Source organism: Mesoplodon densirostris, chromosome 8, assembly GCF_025265405.1.
Source record: "Mesoplodon densirostris isolate mMesDen1 chromosome 8, mMesDen1 primary haplotype, whole genome shotgun sequence".
Taxonomy (NCBI): domain Eukaryota; kingdom Metazoa; phylum Chordata; class Mammalia; order Artiodactyla; family Ziphiidae; genus Mesoplodon; species Mesoplodon densirostris.
In genome coordinates this window covers 72,591,637-72,611,183 of record NC_082668.1, presented here as the reverse complement: position 1 = coordinate 72,611,183, position 19,547 = coordinate 72,591,637, and the positions used below count along the sequence as shown (strand labels likewise).

The following is a 19,547-nucleotide window of genomic DNA, read 5'->3' as shown; positions in this document are numbered from 1 at the left end:
ACATGTTTAAATCTTGCCTTCTGTTAACTTTGCTTAACCACACAAAATGTTTATTCAGTACAGTCATGTGTAATGATTTGTAAGGTCTCTTCCCACTCCTAAATACCATGTGTATAAATTTTAGACATTATCTGGAAATTAAATAAATCTGTTGGTATTGGTGTTTAAGTTAAAATGTAAAAATTTTGTTATTCTGGGTGACACTAGGAATTACAGAGAGAAAAACTGGACGAGTGTAGACATTAATACTCCTATATTGAAGCAGTGTATTTGGTGCATTTAAAAATTACATATCTTGGGCCTCCCTGGTGGCGCAAGTGGTTGAGAGTCCGCCTGCCGATGCAGGGGATACGGGTTCGTGCCCCGGTCTGGGAGGATCCCATATGCCGCGGAGCGGCTGGGCCCGTGAGCCATGGCCGCTGGGCCCGTGAGCCATGGCCGCTGAGCCTGCGCGTCCGGAGCCTGCGCGTCCGGAGCCTGTGCTCCGCAACGGGGGAGGCCACAACAGTGAGAGGCCCGCATACCGCAAAAAAAAAAAAAAAAAAAATTACATATCTTTTAAAAGATATGCTATAGTAATTATAGGAGCAAATGAAAGTCCTGCAATTTGGTGTGACTTTTCAACTTAGTGGGGTTTTGGGGGTTTTGTTTTGTTTTTGTATAGTGTCAATAAGTAAACTATAGGTCAGGACTATTTTGAGGGTAGATTCAGGACCCTATGTGGATTACATGTTCTCCCTGCCTTTATTATTTTTATGTAGGGATTCAGGTTAAGCTATCCGGGGCAGCTTTGAAAGTGCCCTACCAAAGGAAAGTATAAAGAGTGGGTGAGGAATAGTGGTCTCCTCTGTGCTGATTGAGAGAAGAGGGAAGGGAGAAAATGGGCCGAGGGTGTACTTGAGCCGGGGTTTTGTTCTCATTGCAGCTGGCCAAGGACACCAGCATCAGAAACAATCTGCATCTCCTCAAAAGATTTCTAAATGTTTTCCGTGAGACATTTTGGAGAAAACAGAATTAGATAGGCCTTATAATCCTATATTTTATTTCTTTTTGAGTACTTTCTTCTTCCCAAATATAAAAATTACATTAACGGTATTGGATAGCTGGAGTAGTTAAATCAATCAGAATAGTAGAGGTATATAAACTTAAAGAGGTGGAAAAGACATTTTTATTTTCTCATGATGATTGACCTCTGACCGTAACTTAGATAATGCAAAGTAAATATGGTTTTCTTTTTAAATTTTTGTAGCGCTGGACAAGACACTGTTTCCAATCCTACTTACATGAATCAGAACTCTCACCTTCAATCAGCTACTGGTGCAGCTGCTTACACGCAGCAAATGGGGATGTCTGTGGATCTGTCATCTCACCAGAGCACTACTTCCAGTTTGCCGCGGTCGGCAGGCTTTGCGGTTGCAGCTCCAGCTCATTCAGTTGCACAGCAGCAAACAGATTACCCTCAGCAGCAGCCTCTCCTTTAAAAACAAACCAAGCATTTTCTTGAAAGCCTTCCTAAGTGTACTACTTGACCCTTGTGATTGTAATCTGAAAATATTAAAAGAGGAAAAAAATCTTTTCTCAGTTCAAAAGGCCCATGAATAAATAAAGCACAGAAACGCATTTTACTCTAATAGGCCATAAAAGGTTTTTTCAGTCCCAACTTGTCTGAGGTCAAATTTTTGATGAGAGGCAGCTTCAAGTTCCTTCCAGTTAGTTTTTTCTTACTTTCAAATCTCTCTACACAAATCTGGACAACCAGTAAGTAGCCTGATGACACTAAACAACATGAGATAGGAGCATATAAAGAAACCACCATTTGAGAGGCAGCTTCAAGTTCCTTCCAGTTAGTTTTTTCTTACTTTCAAATCTCTCTACACAAATCTGGACAACCAGTAAGTAGCCTTATGACACTAAACAACATGAGACAGGAGCGTATAAAGAAACCACCATTACCCCTAAAATATCGTAATTGGGAAAGCACTGAAACCTTTAAGTATTTTTTGTCTGCATTTTTTTTTCAGAGTTTCCCACCCATCATTATTTTAAAAGGTGAACATGTTTTTGTGTACGCATTTAGCTTCCCTACATATTTCCTTTGGCTGCTTATATTGTAGCTGTGTTTGCAGTACTGTCAGTTTTGCTCTCAGTGGTGTGTTGAGTAATAATTAGCATATAATTGTCTACAGAAGCAAGAGCATTTGGGGAGGAACAAAAATGTTTTCTGTTATTATCAGTGAAGACCACGTAAATGCAGTTGTGTGATAAAGCATTTAGCCAGTCCCCCAGTCATGCCAACAAGTGGGCTGAGGAATGCCCCACAAAACATTTCCATTCCCTGGAAAAAAGCCATTTCTTTTCCTACAAGGGTCCTTGGCATTTAGAATTGCCACTGATGACCTTTTCAAGTGATTTTGGCCATTCTCTAATGAAGGTATGGTCAGTTTTTTTGTTTGTTTTGTTTTGTTTTCCTGTAGTGTGGTGTGCAGAGTTGCTGCATTTCCTTTTTACAAGAGTATATGTGAATCTGAGCTATGAGACATTCCTAATAATTTGATGTGATATATATACCAAGTGTGGATGATGTGTGTTTTTATTGATGTGTGTTGTTCTTTTAGAGAGATGATTTGAGTACCACTGGTATGCCAGACTGTTGAAAATTTTGGCCATTCCTTTCAGAAGTAATCCTGAACCTGTGGAATAATAACAGGCAATGGCTTTATAGGGAAGCCATCAAGACAGTTTTCCTGAAGCCTATGTTTTAAGTGAGTTTATAGTGCTAATAGATTCCACATACTTTAGGAGTTAGGTAGTAAGCCAATAAGGATTGTTTTCTTTCCTAAAAATTTGCACACTACTGCATCATCTGCCAACTTTTTAGATAACACAACATGCAAATATATATGCTTACAGATACATGGTATTTAGACTGGGGAAAAACAATGGACATAAGTTTTGTTTTTAAAAAGTTAACTTGTGGGAAATCTCTGGTGGTCCAGTGGTTAGGACTCGGCGCTTTCACTGCTGGGGCCCGGGTTCGATCCCTGGTTCGGGGAACTAAGATCCCGCAAGCCGCCAAAAAAAAAAAAGTTAACTTGCATGGAAGCAAGATTTCTATATTGTTTTTTAAAGAAAGCCCTTAATCTTTCTACCAAGAATCCATTTGAAGACAGTACTCTGGAAATTTTTGTCATTTATGTAGTTACAGAAATTTGATTATAAGTATGTTCCTTTTTCAAAGAAACTGTATATTAGAACAAAATAGTCTTATGTATACTACTTGGTCTGCATGTAAAGGGAAAAACAAGCAGTATTTGAAAGCCCAGTTTCTGTCATTGTCTTATTTCAGGTACAAGTAACTGGAAAGAAACTTAACCTTTCATGTCTCTGTTCTGTTTTTTATCCAGTATTTTCCTTCTATGTGAATTCAATTATATACTTATAAAAAATTCTAAAATGGCACCTTACTTTTTTGGAAATGAATCTTCTATTCTTTAAAGAAAACAAAACATAAAAAACATTTACAAAGCTGCTCTTGATAATAATTAATGTTTGCATATATATGGAAAATCTTATTTTTCCCCCCAAACAATATTTAATAGTTATTTTAATGTTTGTGTAAATAATTCATGTATAATTGTGATCTGAGTTGTAAAAGCTTAATTCTGTGTAAGTCTTTGAAGTAGAATAAATACTGCACACCCACTAAATTGGGATCTGCCACTTAAGTTCACCTAATGTAGTTTTGTAATGATATAACATGCAACATGTATATAGTGTATATTGGCATTTATCAGTGAAATTTTATACATCCAGATGTTTCTTCTCCCTTTTAAATTAAAAATTATTTTTGCCATACTGTAATGAGTTTTGTGTTGCAGGTTGTTGATAGTATAAAAACGTTACTAAATCTGTGTACTGAGATGATATTTTTGGTGTTAATAAGAAATACAGGGTTGTTATTTTTCTTTCTTTTTCATGATCTTATGGATTGTATTTAAGACCTGTTTATAATTAAATGTTTTCTGCCAAAGGAATTGTCTAACATAAGATTTCTACATTAGGTTCATAGGTTTATATAAAAAATAAAAATAACTTCTGCTTTTTCATATTGTATCTTGGTACATTAGAAAGAATTCCTGAAAATTTATAATAAAATTAATTTTCACTAATGTAGGAAAAATCTCCCCTGGATATTAAACTATATAAAGTAGTATATGTTCTTACAGTTTGGAAAATGTACGGTCTATCAATATTGTCTTGTAATTTGGTAATTTGTTTATAAAATTACCTGAACATTAAATAATTGTAATATTTATCAACTAGGAGTTGATACTTGACTATGTAACAAATTTCACTGTAAATTTTTGAATATAGTTACAGTTTCATTGTCCAAATTTTTAAAAAATTGATTATTAGATGTTAAAAAAAATTATGGCTTAAAGATTTAAAAAGGAAGTTTTTCTTAGTAAAAATTGTAAGTGTCAAGGTCCCTGACTTCTAGGAGGGGATTTATTGAATTGTCATTATGATGAGAAAGCTGAAGTTATTTTTATAAATAATAGATTGTAAATAATATAGTACCCATCTGTCATGCTTTGTTTCTGTCAAAAGGCATTTTTCCTATTTACTTACATCAGTTTTAGTAAGTAAAGGGAGGACTCAGTTTTAGGGATTTGGTTTTTTTGTTGTTAATTTGATTTATTTTTGTTTGAAGGTTAAAGATTTTTTTTTTAATTTATTTATTTTTGGCTGCATTGGGTCTTCATCGCTGTGCTCGGGCTTTCTCTAGTTGTGGCGAGTGGGGGCTACTCTTTGTTGCAGTGCGTGGGCTTCTCATTGTGGTGGCTTCTCTTGTTGTGGAGCACAGGTTCTAGGTGCGTGGGCTTCAGTAGATGTGGCGCACGGGCTTAGTTGCTCTGCGGCACGTGGGATCTTCCCAGACCAGGGCTGGAACCTGTGTCGCCTGCATTGGCAGGCAGATTCTTAACCACTGCACCACCAGGGAAGCCCCGAGATTTATTTTTTAATAAAGCTCTCTGCAGAAGAATTATTCTAATTTTACCAAGCCAAATTTGAGTTTGCATTTTTAAAAAACCTTACTGTATCAAAAAAAGAAATTAGGTTGCTTATGTAGAGTAGTGGGATGAATAGTGTCCTCCCAAAATTCACGTTCACCCAGAATGTCAGAATGTGACCTTATTTGGAAAAAGTCTACAGATGGAATTAGGTAAGGATCTTGAGATGAGATCATCCTGGATTTAGGGTGAGCTCTAAATCCAATGACAGGTGTCCTTATAAGAAGAGAAGACACAGAGACCGCGAGCAAGTCATGTGAAGATGGAGGCATAGATGGGAATTATTCTGCCACAAGTCAAAAACTACCTGGGGCCACCAGAGCTGAAGGAGGCAAGGAAGGATTCTTCCCTAGAGACTTCAGAGGGAACATGGCCCTGCTGACACCTTGATTTCAAATGTCTAGCCTCTAAAACTCAGAAGAAATTAATGTTTTAAGGCACTATGTTTGAGGTACTTTGTCATGGCCGCACTAGGAAACTAATGAACTTGGATAAAAGTGTACAGCAAAATCGGAATACCAAGCATTCCAAACTTTTACAAGATTGGTTAAAATTGTCACAAGAGTTCTGAGACAAATGTTTGTAGCCCAATAGCAATCTTTTTATTATCTTTTCCAAACTATAATGAAATTGCATGGATAAATGAAACTAAGACCCCTGATAATCCCATAATCCCATTTTTAGTGATTTTTTTTTAAACATCTATATTTCAGTTATTGCTTTCTTTATGCCAGAGGTGTTAACAAGATTGTAGCTTATACATTTACTATTCACTCTTCTCCTCTATCTTGAGTAGTGGGTATTGAACGAAAGGAGAAATGTTCAAAGGCAAGCAGAGGAACAGAAGAAGAAACCAGAAAACTGGATTGGATATTCCCCAGAAAGGCTACTGAAGAATGGAGTTGTGTTCTTATTTTATACCATTTAGTATACTAATGAGGAAAAGAAAGACTTTCCAATACCTTTACAGCAAGTCAGCGACCTCTACTAATTACATGTGGTCTAGGGAGCCTGCTACCTTTAAAAAAAAATTGAGGGGAACTCATAACATAAAATTAGCTGTTCTGAAATGAACAATGGCATTTAGTTTGTTTATAGTGTGCAGCCACCACCTCCCAAAATTAGACCTTCTGTGTCTCGCTGTTTTCACTTAGCATAAAGTTTTTGAGGTGCATCTCTACATATACCATAATATATGAGGTTCATATACCACAGTTTATTCATTCATCTGTTGATGGATACTTGGGATGTTTCCACCTTTTTGCTGTTGTGAATAGTACTGCCATGGACATGCATGTACATGTTATTTGAGTACCAATTTTCAGTTCTTCTGGATCTATACATAAGAGTGGAACTATTGGGTTATGTGGTAATTCTATATTTAATTTTTTGAGGATCTGCCAAACTTCCACCAACAGTGTATGAGGGTTCCAATTTCTCTACATCCTCACCGACACTTACTTCCTAGTTTTAAAAATTATAGCTCTCCTGGTGGATGAGAAGTGGCACCTCATTGTGGTTTTTGTGTTTCCCTAATGATTAATGATGTTGAGCATCTTTTCTTGTGCTTGGCCATTTGTATATCTTCTTCGGAAAAATATCTGTGTGAGCCCTATGCCCACTTTTTAATTGGATTGTTTGTCTTTTGTTATTGAACTGTAAGAGTTCTTTATATATTATGGATACTAGACTCTTACTATATACAAGACTTAGATCTAGTTTCTTCCATTCTGTGGGTTATCTTTTCACTTTCTTGATGATGTTCTTTGATGCACAAAAGTTTGTAATATTGATGGAGTCCATTTTATCTATTATTTTTTTGTTGCTTGTGCTTTTGGTGTCATATCTAAGTTCATTACTAAATCCAAGCTCATGAAGATTTTCTCCTGTTTTCTTCTAAGGTTTTAGCTCTTATAATTAGGTCATTGATCCATTTTGATTTATTTTTTTGTACATGATGTGAGGTAGGACTCCCAACTTCATTCTTTTGCATATGGGTATCCAGTTGTCCCCATTTGTTGAAGAGACTGTTCTTTCACCAGCTACTTTTTTTTTTGCGGGGGGGTGAGGAGAACTGTTTTGTTTTTTTTTAAACTGACTTTTCCATCTTTTCTCTCTTTTTTTTAAAGAAGATGTTGGGGGTAGGAGTTTATTAATTTATTTCTTTATTTTGGCTGTGTTGAGTCTTCGTTTCTGTGTGAGGGCTTTCTCTAGTTGTGGCAAGCGGGGGCCACTCTTCATCACGGTGCGCGGGCCTCTCACTATCGTGGCCTCTCGTTGCGGAGCATGGGCTCCAGACGCGCAGGCTCAATAGTTCACCAGCTACTTTTTGACACTGCTATAACATACTCTAATGGTAGTCAGTTCTAGAACCTAAGTTCTCCAACTGCAGTGCATCAACCACATAGCTGTATAGTTTGCAGTTCTAAGAGGTGACAGCCTTGTCCTCATCTTATCACTTTTGTCACATACCTAAAGGGGAATCAGTGCTATCTTGTCAGGATATAGCTCCCAGCAGTGAACAGGTAGCCCATGAACAGATATGTTGGGTGTCAATGTAGAGGTGGTTTTTAGCTGTCACATAAATTTTTTTTTCCTCCAAGTAACTTCAAACAAGTGTTGTGAAAAGTACATTGTCTAAACTTTATAAATGGGACATAGAACCCCAGACAAAAATAATCTTTATCATATTTCTTTCCTGGGAAACCCTCCCCCAGGGATTTTTACCTACATGTCTTTGGTCAGGACTGTGTCAAAAGCCTACCCTTAATGGCAAGTGAGTCTGGGACAGTGAGTATTTTGCTTTCCAGCCTCTATATAGAGAAGGCAGGAAAGAAGATGATTAGGAATGAATGTAGAGTGAGCCATTCTATAGTATCTGCCACAGAGACAGACCTGTCCAGGTGTGTTTACAAGCTGGTGTTACTATTTGTGTGCCTGGTAAATTCAGACTCAAATTGTTCTGTTTCTGTCCCATGGTCAAATAAGCTCTTGTTCAGATCCTCTAATACAAGCACACCGTAGTTTTTAGTCAATAAAGGCTAGAATTAATATATTTACATCTGACTTGATTATTAAAACTGGGACATTTTTTTTTAACCTTCTCAGGAGAGACAGAGAAGCCCCTGGAAGTGGAGATGGGGGTTAAAGATTTAAGCTGCTCCTGTCACTTCTATTTTAAAACAGATTAAAAAAATTACAGGTTTATTAGCATTCATTAATTAATTCATATAATAACATAGCTACTATATGCTGGGGATGCTAAGAACTGAATTTCCAAGGCTGAGTTGTTTCTGGCTTCACCATGCACTAACTGGTTGTATAACATCAGATGTTGCACTTTGACTTGCTTGTAAACCGTTTTCATATACATTGTCATTGAATTCTCAACACTTGTTAGAGAGGTAGGCAAAGAGGTTAAATAATCTTCACAAGGTCACACAGCTAGTTAAGTGGCAAAGTTAGGATTATGAACCGGTCTATCCGATGCTCATGCGTGTGCCTTTTCCCTTTTCCTTTACACTAGTGTGACTATTGCCTAGAAATGATTTGTATATTAAGGTTATCAGGTAACAGCTTCCTTTCTCACAAATCATTGAGATTGATGGGGTCCCAAAGGGCTCACATGGATATAAAATGCCTTCAGATGTGAGAACGCTCATCTAAAGAAGAGCATACAAGTGACTGGATCTATTTACTGTGTGACTTGTAGTACACTTAGCTCTGCCACACAGGTGGGCTGATGAGACCAGAGTTTGATGCAAACAGACTGGCTCTTTCTGAGACTCTGACAGGGTTCTGTGTTTGCTGAAAGAGTGAAATTCAAGGAATTGCTCTGAGGAAGACAGCAAGTGACAACTAGTTGAGTGATGTGAACTAGGAGAGTAGTTCCGAGTTGAAGCCTGGGGACCCAGCGTCAACATATATAGGCTGGTTTCTCCAAGAACCAAAGTTGTTGAGAAAAATCATTCAACCTGAGCTTGGAGTTCTGTTACATTCTCAGTAAGGGCTAAACTCTTAAGAATCACATATTAGGTAGGGTCTTCATGATCTCACCCTTGTCAGTCCTTCTAAGCTCTTCCACTTTCTCACATACATGCTAGATTCCAACCCCCAAGCCCCAAATTCCTCAGGTGCTAATTTTGCTTTTTTGTGCCTGCGTTTGGCCCTATTGTTTTCTCTGCCTAAAATGCTTTTGATCACCTAATAAATTGTGTTTTTAAGTGTCAGCCCAAATTTCACTGATTCTGGCTTCCAGACCTTGCTGCCCTTCTGTGGGTAGCATCTTGTAACTCAATAATGCTAGTTGCCATGTTGCATTGGAATGATCTATGTGTCGTATGGATCTGTCTCTGTGTCAGATACTATAGTTTTACTCACCATGCATTTCCAACCATCTTATTAATATTCCTCCATATAGAAATCAGTAAACAAGATAATAGGGCTTGCGTTCCCGGATTCCTTTGCAGCCATGGGTGACCCAATGACACGGTTTCGGTCAATGAGATATAGGTCAGAATTCCTGGGGAGGGCTTTCTAGGATGAGAGAAATACCTTTGAAAGAAAAGACTTTTGGCTCTTTCCCCTTCTTGCTTACAAGGCAGATGCAATGTCAGGAGATAAAGCAACCATATTGTGACTATGAGGCAGAAAGTTATGATGGCTCAGGAATATTACAGATACCTGGCTCTGATGGCACCTTTGAGAGCTCTACCAGTTCTAGACTCTCTTCCTCTGGACTTCCTCATATGTGAAAAAAAAAAAGTCTTTATCTCTTGTCAACCCTATTTGTATAGGTTACTGTTGGTAGGGTTTTGCTATTTGTATCTAAAAGCATTCCTACCCCCACTAGGTCTACAAAATCCTTCAGAACTTGGAGTTGTGTTTTACTCGTTGGTGTATTCCCAGGGCCTAGCATAGGCATATAAATGAATGAAGAATAAAAATTGATTCAGCAGAGAACTGCATAGCACCTCACAGTGCGTGGCATTCAATAAGTGTGTGTTTTCTTCTAACTTTTCTTATCCTTGTGCTTGTTGTTTATCATAATCATTCCATTTTAACATGTGTGAAATCAGGATGTATCTTACAGTGGATAGGCATGCATTGTAGGAATTCATTTTATTCCCTCAAAGCTATTCAACCATTGATGCATCTTAAACTCCAAGTTGTCTTAGAATCCAGGGAATAGGGCATTATTTTAACTGTCAAGAGACAAAGGGGGCTAGGGTCCTAATTGTCAAGAAGGCCAATAGCTCTTAAAAAAATCTCAGTGTCTCCAGGGCTCATTGAATAATACTCATGGATGCTTTCCAGAACAGCATGCTCATTTCTCCACTCTGAACTCAGGGACTGAAGCAGCACGGAAGCACAGTGAACATTTCTTTCTGGCTCACGGCAGGAAACAGTACATCACAGACCCTTGCTATGGGCTGGAGGAGGAGCAAGTGCTTATGAAAAACACTCAGTAAATAAAGGAGTCACCTAGAAGGTTGAAAGGTCATAGGTAATTTAGGCAGGTGACATTAATAAGAGACACAACAAGAGGATATGGGGATTAAGGAAAAAGCAAATTCTATGTAATCATCCTGACAATACTGGATATCTCCACTTCTATGTTTACATGTTTATACTTGCTGTGAACCACTGGTATAGATTCATTCATGTTCTCTGCCAACTTTGAATCTCTGTAAGCCTTTGTTCTTCACTGGGGATAGAAAAGTAGGAAAACTAGTACAGTATTTGAATATTAGTTGGAATTTAATTAACATTCAGCACCAATAAACTTTATTTATTTATTTTTGGCCACACCACGCAGCCTGCGGGATCTTAGTTCCCCAACCAGGGGTTGAACCCATGCCCCCGGCATTGGAAGCGCAGAGTCCTAACCGCTGGACTGCCAGGGAATTCCCTAATTTGAACTTTTAGAAGAATGTTTCCTTTCAACATTATAGAAAGAGTTAGCATTATTTATGACAACCACCCCAAAATGGCAGAATGAAGATGATGAAGGATAGAGGTGATCAGATTTTATACCTACCTAGTTCAGTAAGTTATCCTTCAAGTGAAGGGTTATATTGTTCTTTGTAGTTTTTTACTCTCCCCCTTTCCTGGAAGAGGCTTATACATATCTGCCCATGCTCTTGACTTCTGGAGTAGTATGTTTCCATTCAATGATTTTGGTATTGGTTGCATGTCATGCATTAGCCAATGGGATACGAGCTGATGCAACAAATGCCCACATCTAAGCAGAAGCTTAAAGAGGCATCACGAAATTCCTGTAGCTCTCTGTTTTCTACCGTCTTCAGAGCTAGTATGTCTCAGATCGTGGCTGCTTCTTTAGCCTGGGCCTGAGAATAGGAAGACAAGAGGAACAGAGCCACTGCCTGGACCAGAACCACGGGCTCCATGGTGTTGTAATCCACTAAGATTTTAGGGTTGTTTGTTACCAAAGCAAAGATGACCAATATGACTGGTAAAAGAATAGTAAACAATTTAAATTAGCTAATAGTTAGCATCAGTATAATTCCCCACTTATGAGTCATCTTCACAGTAATTATATTTCAAACTTAAATTTTAAAAATTTACTTCCATTACCATCTGAATCATTTGTACCCTTTAAAATTGTACCCAGAGAATAGCATTTTCACTGGGTTTTATAGCATATAAGCTTTTTTAGGGTTAAGAAAGTGGAATTTTTTTTCCAATTTCTGAAACTATAATAATCTTTAATATCTTTAATATCCTGAAGGTCCATGGCTTTATGTGACTTTTGAACAGATTTGCAAAGTTTGAACCAGAGCATTAGGGGAGGGGTGGGGGGAGAAGAGGTAATTGGAGAAATTCTTTAGAACAAGACAAAGTAGATCCTCCCAAGACAAAAACTCAGAAAATTTACATTGGCATTGTTATGACATAAATGTAAAAGGTTAATTACACAAACCTATAAATGCAATTGAGCACATGTGCTACTGTTGTGATTTTGTATGCTCCTAGCTTAAAAATACAAACAATATTCTCCAGGTGTGTGGACCCTAGACAAAGTGTGTTGTAATTTGATTTTTAAACATGAAACCACTGCCATCTTATGATTCTGAGCTCTGTGAGTTCTGCAAATCAAGTCGTCTTTTTTTTTTTTTTTTTAACAGTGCCTCAGGATTTCAACTGTAGGAAGCACTTTTCAAAATGTATTTATTAAGTGACAGAATAAAGTTTATTAAGAGTATTTGCAGCTGAAAAGGTGATTCGGCAGTATTCAGTGTTTGAGGAAGGAAAGCAGAGTGTAATAGTGGTCATTTGCTCTTGAGCAAGTCATTCTCCTAAGCTCAGATTCCTAATTTGCTAAAAGCGGCGCTTGTTCTAGATGGTTACTAAGTTCCCTTCCAGCTATGAAATTTTAGACTTTTTAAAAATAAAATGTTATCTTGGGATCGTTTTAGATTTACAGAAAAATTGTGAAGATAGTACAGAGAGTTCTACACCTAGTTTCCCCTATAAACCTCTTATGTTACTATGGTACATCTGTTACCATTAAAATCAATATACATTATTATTAACCAAAGTCCATACTTGATTCAGATTTCCTTAGCTTTTGCCTCATGTCCTTTTTCTGTCCCAGGATCCCATCCAGGATACCACATGCCATTTAGTCATCATGTCCCCTCAGGCTCCCTTTGGCTGTGACAATTTCTTGGACTTTCCTTGTGTTTGATGACCTTGACAGTTTTGAGGAGAACCAGTCATATATTTTGTAGACTGTCCGTCAATCGAGATTTGCATGACATTTTCCTCATGATTAGACTGGGGTTATGTGTTTGTGGGAAGAAGGCCCCAAAGGTAAAGTGCCTTTCTCCTCACTTGATACCACGGGTATGTACTGTCATCCTGATCACCATTGATGTTGATCAATCTCGAACACCTGGCTGAGGTAGTGTTTGTCAAGTTTCTCCACTTCTCCTTCCCAAGTTGCACTCTTTGGAAGGAAGTCACTATGTGCAGCCCATACTGAAGGAGGGGCAGCTGTGCTTTCCTCCTTAAAGGGTGGAGTATCTAATAAGAGTATTTGGAATTCTTCTGCATGGAAGGTTTGTCTCTTCTCTTCTGTTTATTTATTTAATCATTTATTTTTATCACTATGAGCTCATGGATATTTATTTTATACGTTAGGATATATTCCAATACTACTTTATTGCTCAAATTGTTCCAGCTTTGGCCTTTGGGAGCTCTTTCATTTTGCTCCTGTGCCCCTTTGATATACTCCCAATCATTTTTTTTGTTTTTAGCACATCTTTACTTTCTGGCACTTTAAGATGCTCCAGGCTTATGTTATATATTTCCTGCCCCACTCCTAGAATCAGCCATTTCTTCAAGGTGCCCCTTTATTAGAGAATAGTATTAGAAACAAAGACCTGGATCCTAGATGCATTTGTTGCTGCTGAGGTATAGTTATTTCTAGGCCCTCAACTGAAGGCAAGAAAATATGTGAGTATACTAACCTGTGTATATACACATATCTATAAGCATTTCTACATGGAACCATCTGAATCTATATCAAGCTACACTTGAGCTCATACCAATGTCTCTTACTCTAATCCATTACCACATGGATCACCCTAGCCTTCTCCTGTTGCTCATCTGTAACCTTCCACTCCAACAGTAGAAAAGCTGGCTCCCAATACCGGCCATCTATTTACCTAATTGTCCAATTCCAGTATGTATGTATAGTGACTTCAGAATTGTTAACCTATCCCCGTCAGGAAACAACTTTGTCGACTGCAGTACAGTGCTTATGCACAGTTCCTTTTGCCTTTAGTCTTACAGACTCTACTCATTTCCAAGGTTACTTAGGCCAGCACCTTTTCCCCCACGCCCTTCAGTGAAGTTGTTTCATATATTTATAATAATAAAAATTAAAATTAAAAAAAAATATTCTTTTGTCACATTCTGCATCCCATCTTGGAATCGCCAAACTTCCTAAATGATTATTTTTTTAAATTTGCACACATTAAATTTCACTCTTGGTGCTGTAAAGTTCTATAGATTTTGACAGATGTATAGTGTCAAATATCCACCATTACAGTATCATACAGAATAGTTTCACCACCCGAAAAAATCCTGTGCTTCACCTATTCAACCCTCCGTGTCTCGAACCACTGACCTGTTTACTGTGTTTATAGCTTGACTTTTTCTAGAATCGCATATAAATGTAATCATTTATGTAGCTACAAATGTAGCCTCAGACTGGCTTCTTTCACTTAACAATATGCATTTAGGGTTTTTCCATGTCCTTTTATGGCTCATTAGTTCATTCTTTTTTATCACTGAATGGTATTCCATTGTACGATTTACCACATTTTAAAAAATCCATTCACCTATTGAAGGACATCCTAGTTGCTTCCAGTTTGGGACGATTATAAATAAAACTGCTATAAACATTTGCATGTTGGTTTTTGTGTGGACATAAGCTGGACTATTGGTGTGTTTAGCTTATTAAGAAACTGACAAACTGTCTTCCAAAGTGGCTGTACCTTTTAGCATTCCCATCATCAATGAATAAGAATTCCTGTTGCGGGCTTCCCTGGTGGCACAGTGATTAAGAATCCGCCTACCAATGCAGGGGACACAGGTTCGAGCCCTAGTCTGGGAAGATCCCACATGCCGCAGAGCAACTAAGCCCATGCGCCACAACTACTGAGCCTGCGCTCTAGAGTCCGTGAGCCACAACTACTGAGCCCGCGTGCTGCAACTAATGAAGCACACACACCTAGAGCCCATGCTCCACAACGAGAGAAGCCACCACAATGAGAAGCCTGAGCACCACAATAAAGACCCAATGCAGCCAAAAATTAAAATAAATAAATAAAATAAATTTAAAAAAAAAGAATTCCTGTTGCTTCTAATCCTCACTAACAATTGGTATTGTCAATTAAAAATTTTTTTTAACCATTCTGATAGGTGTGTAGTGGTATTGTATTGTCATTTTAATTTGCATTTTCCTATTGACAAATGATGTTGTGTATCTTTTCATATGCTTATTTGCTAACCATATGCTTATTTTCTACCATCTGTGGTAAGGTGTCTGTTCAAATTTTTTGTCCGTTTATTAATTGGGTTTTCTTATAGTTGACTTTTGAGAGTTGTTTGTATATTTTGTTTACAAGTTCTTATCAGATTTGTGTCTTGCAAATGTATTCTCCCAGTCTGTGACTTATTTCATTCTCTTAACAGAGTCTTTCACAGAGCAGAAGTTTTTAATTTTAATAAAGCCAAACATACCAACTTTTACTTTGTTGGATCACATTTTTGGTAGTGGTGTTTCTAAAACCTCATCACCAAACCCAAAGTCATGTAGATTTTCTCCTATTTTTTCTCCTAGACATTTTAAAGTTTTGCATTTTACACTTAGATCTATGATGTATTTTGAGTTAACTTTTTATAAAATCTGAAGATTTTTCAAAATAGAGGCTTTGAGATAATTCATATGCCATACCATTCATCCATTTAAAGTGTACAATTCCAGTGCTTTTTAGTGTATTCAAAGGTATGTGCAACCATCACTCTAATCAGTTTTATTAACATTTTCTTTGCCTCAAAAAGAAGCCCTGTACACTTAGCTATCACCTCAATATCCCCCCAGCCCTAAGCAATCACTAATTATTTTTAGTCTGTATAGATTTCCTTATTCTGGACATTTCATGTAAATGGAATCATACACTATGTGACCTTTTGTGATTGATTTCTTTCACTTAGCTTAATATTTTCTTTTCTTTTTCTTTCTTTCTTTTTTTTTTTTTTTTTTTTTGTGGTATGCGGGCCTCTCACTGCTGTGGCCTCTCCCGTTGCGGAGCACAGGCTCCAGACGCGCAGGCTCAGCGGCCATGGCTCACGGGCCCAGCCACTCCGCGGCATGTGGGATCTTCCCGGACCGGGGCATGAACCTGTGTCCCCTGCATCGGCAGGCGGACTCTCAACCACTGCGCCACCAGGGAAGCTCTGGAGTCTTTTTTAAAAAAATTAATTAATTTTTGGCTGTGTTCGGTCTTCTTTGCTGCATGCGGGCTTTCTCTAGTTGCAGCGAGCAGGGGCTGCTCTTCGTTGAGGTGCATGGGCTTCTCATTGCAGTGGCTTCTCTTGTTGCAGCGCACGGGCTCTAGGTGCACAGGCTTCAGTAGTTGTGGCACACAGACTTAGTTGCTCCATGGCATGTGGGATCTTCCCAGACCAGGGCTCGAACCCGTGTCCCCTGCCTTGGTGGGCGGATTCTTAACCACTGCGCCACCACGAAGTCCCGGAACATCGGAGTCTTAACCACTGGACTGCCAGGGAGATGTCCTCATGGTTTTGATTTGCATTCTCCTTAAGACTAAAAATGTCAAGCATCTTTTCATGTGCTTATTGGCCATTTGTATGTCTTCTTTGGAGAAATGTCTATTTAGATTCTTCACCTATTTCAAAATTGGGTTATTTGTCTTTTTATTACCTAGTTGTAATATATATGTGTGTGTGTATATATGTATATATGTATTTTAGATACAAGTCCCTTATTACATATACTGAATATGATTTGCAAATATTTTCTCCCATCCTGTTGTCTTTTCACTTTCTTGATATTGCCCTTTGAAGTTCAAACATTTAAAATTTTGAAGCCCAGTTTACTTTTTTTTCTTTTGTTGCTTGTGCTCTTGGTGTCATATCTAAGAATCCATTGCAAAATCCAAGGTCATGAAGATTTACCCATATGCTTTCTTCTAATAATTTTACATTTTTATGTAAAACCTTCTCATTTAGGTCTTTGGTCCATTTTGAGTTAATTTTTGTACGTGGTGTGAGGTAGGGGTCCAACTTCATTCTTTCAGCTCTGGTTCTGGGGGTGGGGACAATGGTGTATCTCTCTGAGTGACACCCTCACTTTAGGAGCTGAGTGCTTGGTAGGGAGGGGCAGTAGGCCGGTCTCCTGGCTTGTCTCTCCATGAGTGATCAGGGCCCCAGTATTCTCAGTGGCACTGTGTCCAAGGTAGAGCCCCCATCCCACAAGTGAGGGCTGGGCTAAAGAAGGGATCCCCCACCTCTCCGCTATATTTGATGGGAACTTAGCCTCAGCAACAGGTGGCTACTGCAGGATGATAAATGCCCCATGACCTGTCCCTCTCAGGAAAATAACCCTCCATCTGGGAGCTGAGGGGAGAGGGAGCCCTGTGTTCTCAGCTGTACCAGTGTACAGTATGGAAGTGGTGGTGGAGGGGAAAGCAGGTCTTAGTTCAAATACCACAGGCTCACTTTTCTTACTGAGTTTTAGTAAATTTTCTTGAATAAAAGTTTCTTCATTGGCTGCATACCCTCAGGACCATTTCCAGAGATTAAAGAATTTTTTAGAAACTATTTTCACCATTTCTGCTGTAAGGTAGGTACAGAGAACCCCTCACTGTCACGCTGCTGAGGATTCTTTTTTGATAACTCAAAGTAGTAAGACTGTGGGCAGTGGAACACCAGAAAACTCAAATCCCAGTGCCCACATAGTAATTCATTCTGTAAGTACTGAGTAAGTATCAACTAGGAAAATGGCTGAGAACTAAAAATGGATTGAGTTGACAGTAACTAAAGCAGGAGTTCTGCATTGGCAGACATACCATTACCCATATACTTTATGAAATATCTACTATATGTGAGGTATAAGAGTAGAAGATAAAAAGCTAAAAATCTATTTTAGAAATTCGACTTTCACAAAAAGAGAACAAGTAAACCAAGGCAGTCTGCACTAAGTGCCCAGAGAATAAATGCTCCAGTTTTTCAGGGGCACAAGAAACTACCCAGACCTGGAATGGTCAGGGGAGATTTCTGTGGAGGGAGAGTATGCTGAGCCAGGCTGGGAAGAAGGGTAGCATTCAGCCCAGTGTCTGTTGGGGGAAGGATACATTCCAAGGCAGAGGTGCTGAAGTGGGATTGTATTTGGTATGTCTGAGTAATAATGAGTAGACCTGTCTGCTTGCTGGAAGGTGTTTTTACAGATCAAGTTGGAGAAATGAGGTGGCGATCAGAAAAGCAGGGGCTTGATTGTTGGACCATGGAGTTTGGACCCTGTCTTGTGGGCTGCTGAGAGCAATGAGTGCTTTTTAGAGAAGAGTGGCTTGGGCAAAGAGATTTTAGGAAAATGGCTTTGCCAGTAGTGTGTAGATAGAATGGAGTGTGTGTGTGTGTGTGTGTGTCCAGCAGGAAGCCGGGAGGCAAGGAGACTAGTTATTAGGTTGTTACAAAAAATTGAAGGTCTGGATTAAGTGAAGGGAGTGGGAATGGAAAGAAAGTGTCTGGTGGATGGTAAAACATAATCAGGACCTCAATAAGGCCAACCAATTGTTAAAACAAACATGGCAGTTTCCCTAAAAAAAATACTAGAACCCAAAGTGACATGGGCTGATTTAGCAGTTTGACATACTATGCAAATTTTATTGATGGATTTCTCTTGCAGTTATTGTAATTAAACGGGGTCTCTTTATTTTTGAATTCGCATGTTTTTCTTCCCTCTTGTTATTTCAAATCCCTCTTCTCCACAATTCGCTTTTACTTTGATCTCAAATTAATCTCTAGTATGTTTTTGCAGAAGGAAACCAAGGGTTGCAACAACGGCAAAGATTGTGTATGATTTCAAAGATGAGTTTCCTCCCTTGAAAACAGATGTCCGCGTACAAGTGGGAGGCACGTGGCCAACTCTTGCTTTTTAGCAGGTCTAACCTGACCTTCAAAACTCCTTGGGGTATGCTGGTGTCCTGCGGGGCTGCATCCCCGTCAGACTCAGGTTGTCATAGTCTCCCGCGGCTGCCTGGATGCTTGGGGTTCTGAAGCTAGAGTTCACAAAACAATACAAAAACACCGACGAAAACCAAACCACAAAACCCCATGCCTTACCACCGTGGGCAGATGAGTGAAGTCGCGGAAGAAAGGTTCGACTCTTGCCCTTTTAAAATTCCAGTGCAGCAAACACACACACACACACACACACACACACACACACACAGTCGGCTCTTCCCACTCACTGCCACACTGCGCCAGCGTCCCTCCCAAAGTCCTGATTCATGAACCGTGCCACCTTTGTCTCATTCTAAACTGCAGACTATTTTAATCCTCCCACCCCCATCCCAGATTCCCCCCCCTCCCTTTCTCCTCTGGAAAGCTCTGATGTAAGGCGCTCGCTAGGTGGGAGAGCGCTTCTCCCGATCGGCTCCGGTAGGCGAGATTCCGAGAAGCCCCTTCCGCAGGACCTCCGCCTGCGGGGGCCGCTGCCCGGGACTCCGCTGCGGGCGCCGAGAAAGCGTCTCGGTCGCTTTAAGTTGTTGCGCTCTCGGAAGGGCGGGCAGGGAGCCCGGGAGCCGGCGCGGTCCCGGGAGCGGGTGGGGAAGTCCTGCGGCCCTCCCCTACCTCCCGCTTCCGAGCGTCCGGGGGCCTGGCCGCCCTCCACCCACCGCGCCCGGGCCGGCCATG

General features: G+C 39.4%; 1 protein-coding gene across 2 annotated transcripts in view; it reads left to right on the top strand.

Moving 5' to 3' along the window:
* Positions 1–3,971, top strand: part of STAM2 (signal transducing adaptor molecule 2) — a 53,769-nt gene extending 49,798 nt beyond the window's left edge. For both annotated transcript variants that reach the window (XM_060107319.1, XM_060107318.1), the window contains exon 14: positions 1,250–3,971. In XM_060107319.1, the coding sequence (XP_059963302.1) occupies positions 1,250–1,481 (232 nt within the window). In that variant the 3' untranslated portion in view covers positions 1,482–3,971. The remainder of the gene's footprint in view (positions 1–1,249) is intronic.
* The last annotated feature ends 15,576 nt before the right edge of the window (positions 3,972–19,547 follow it).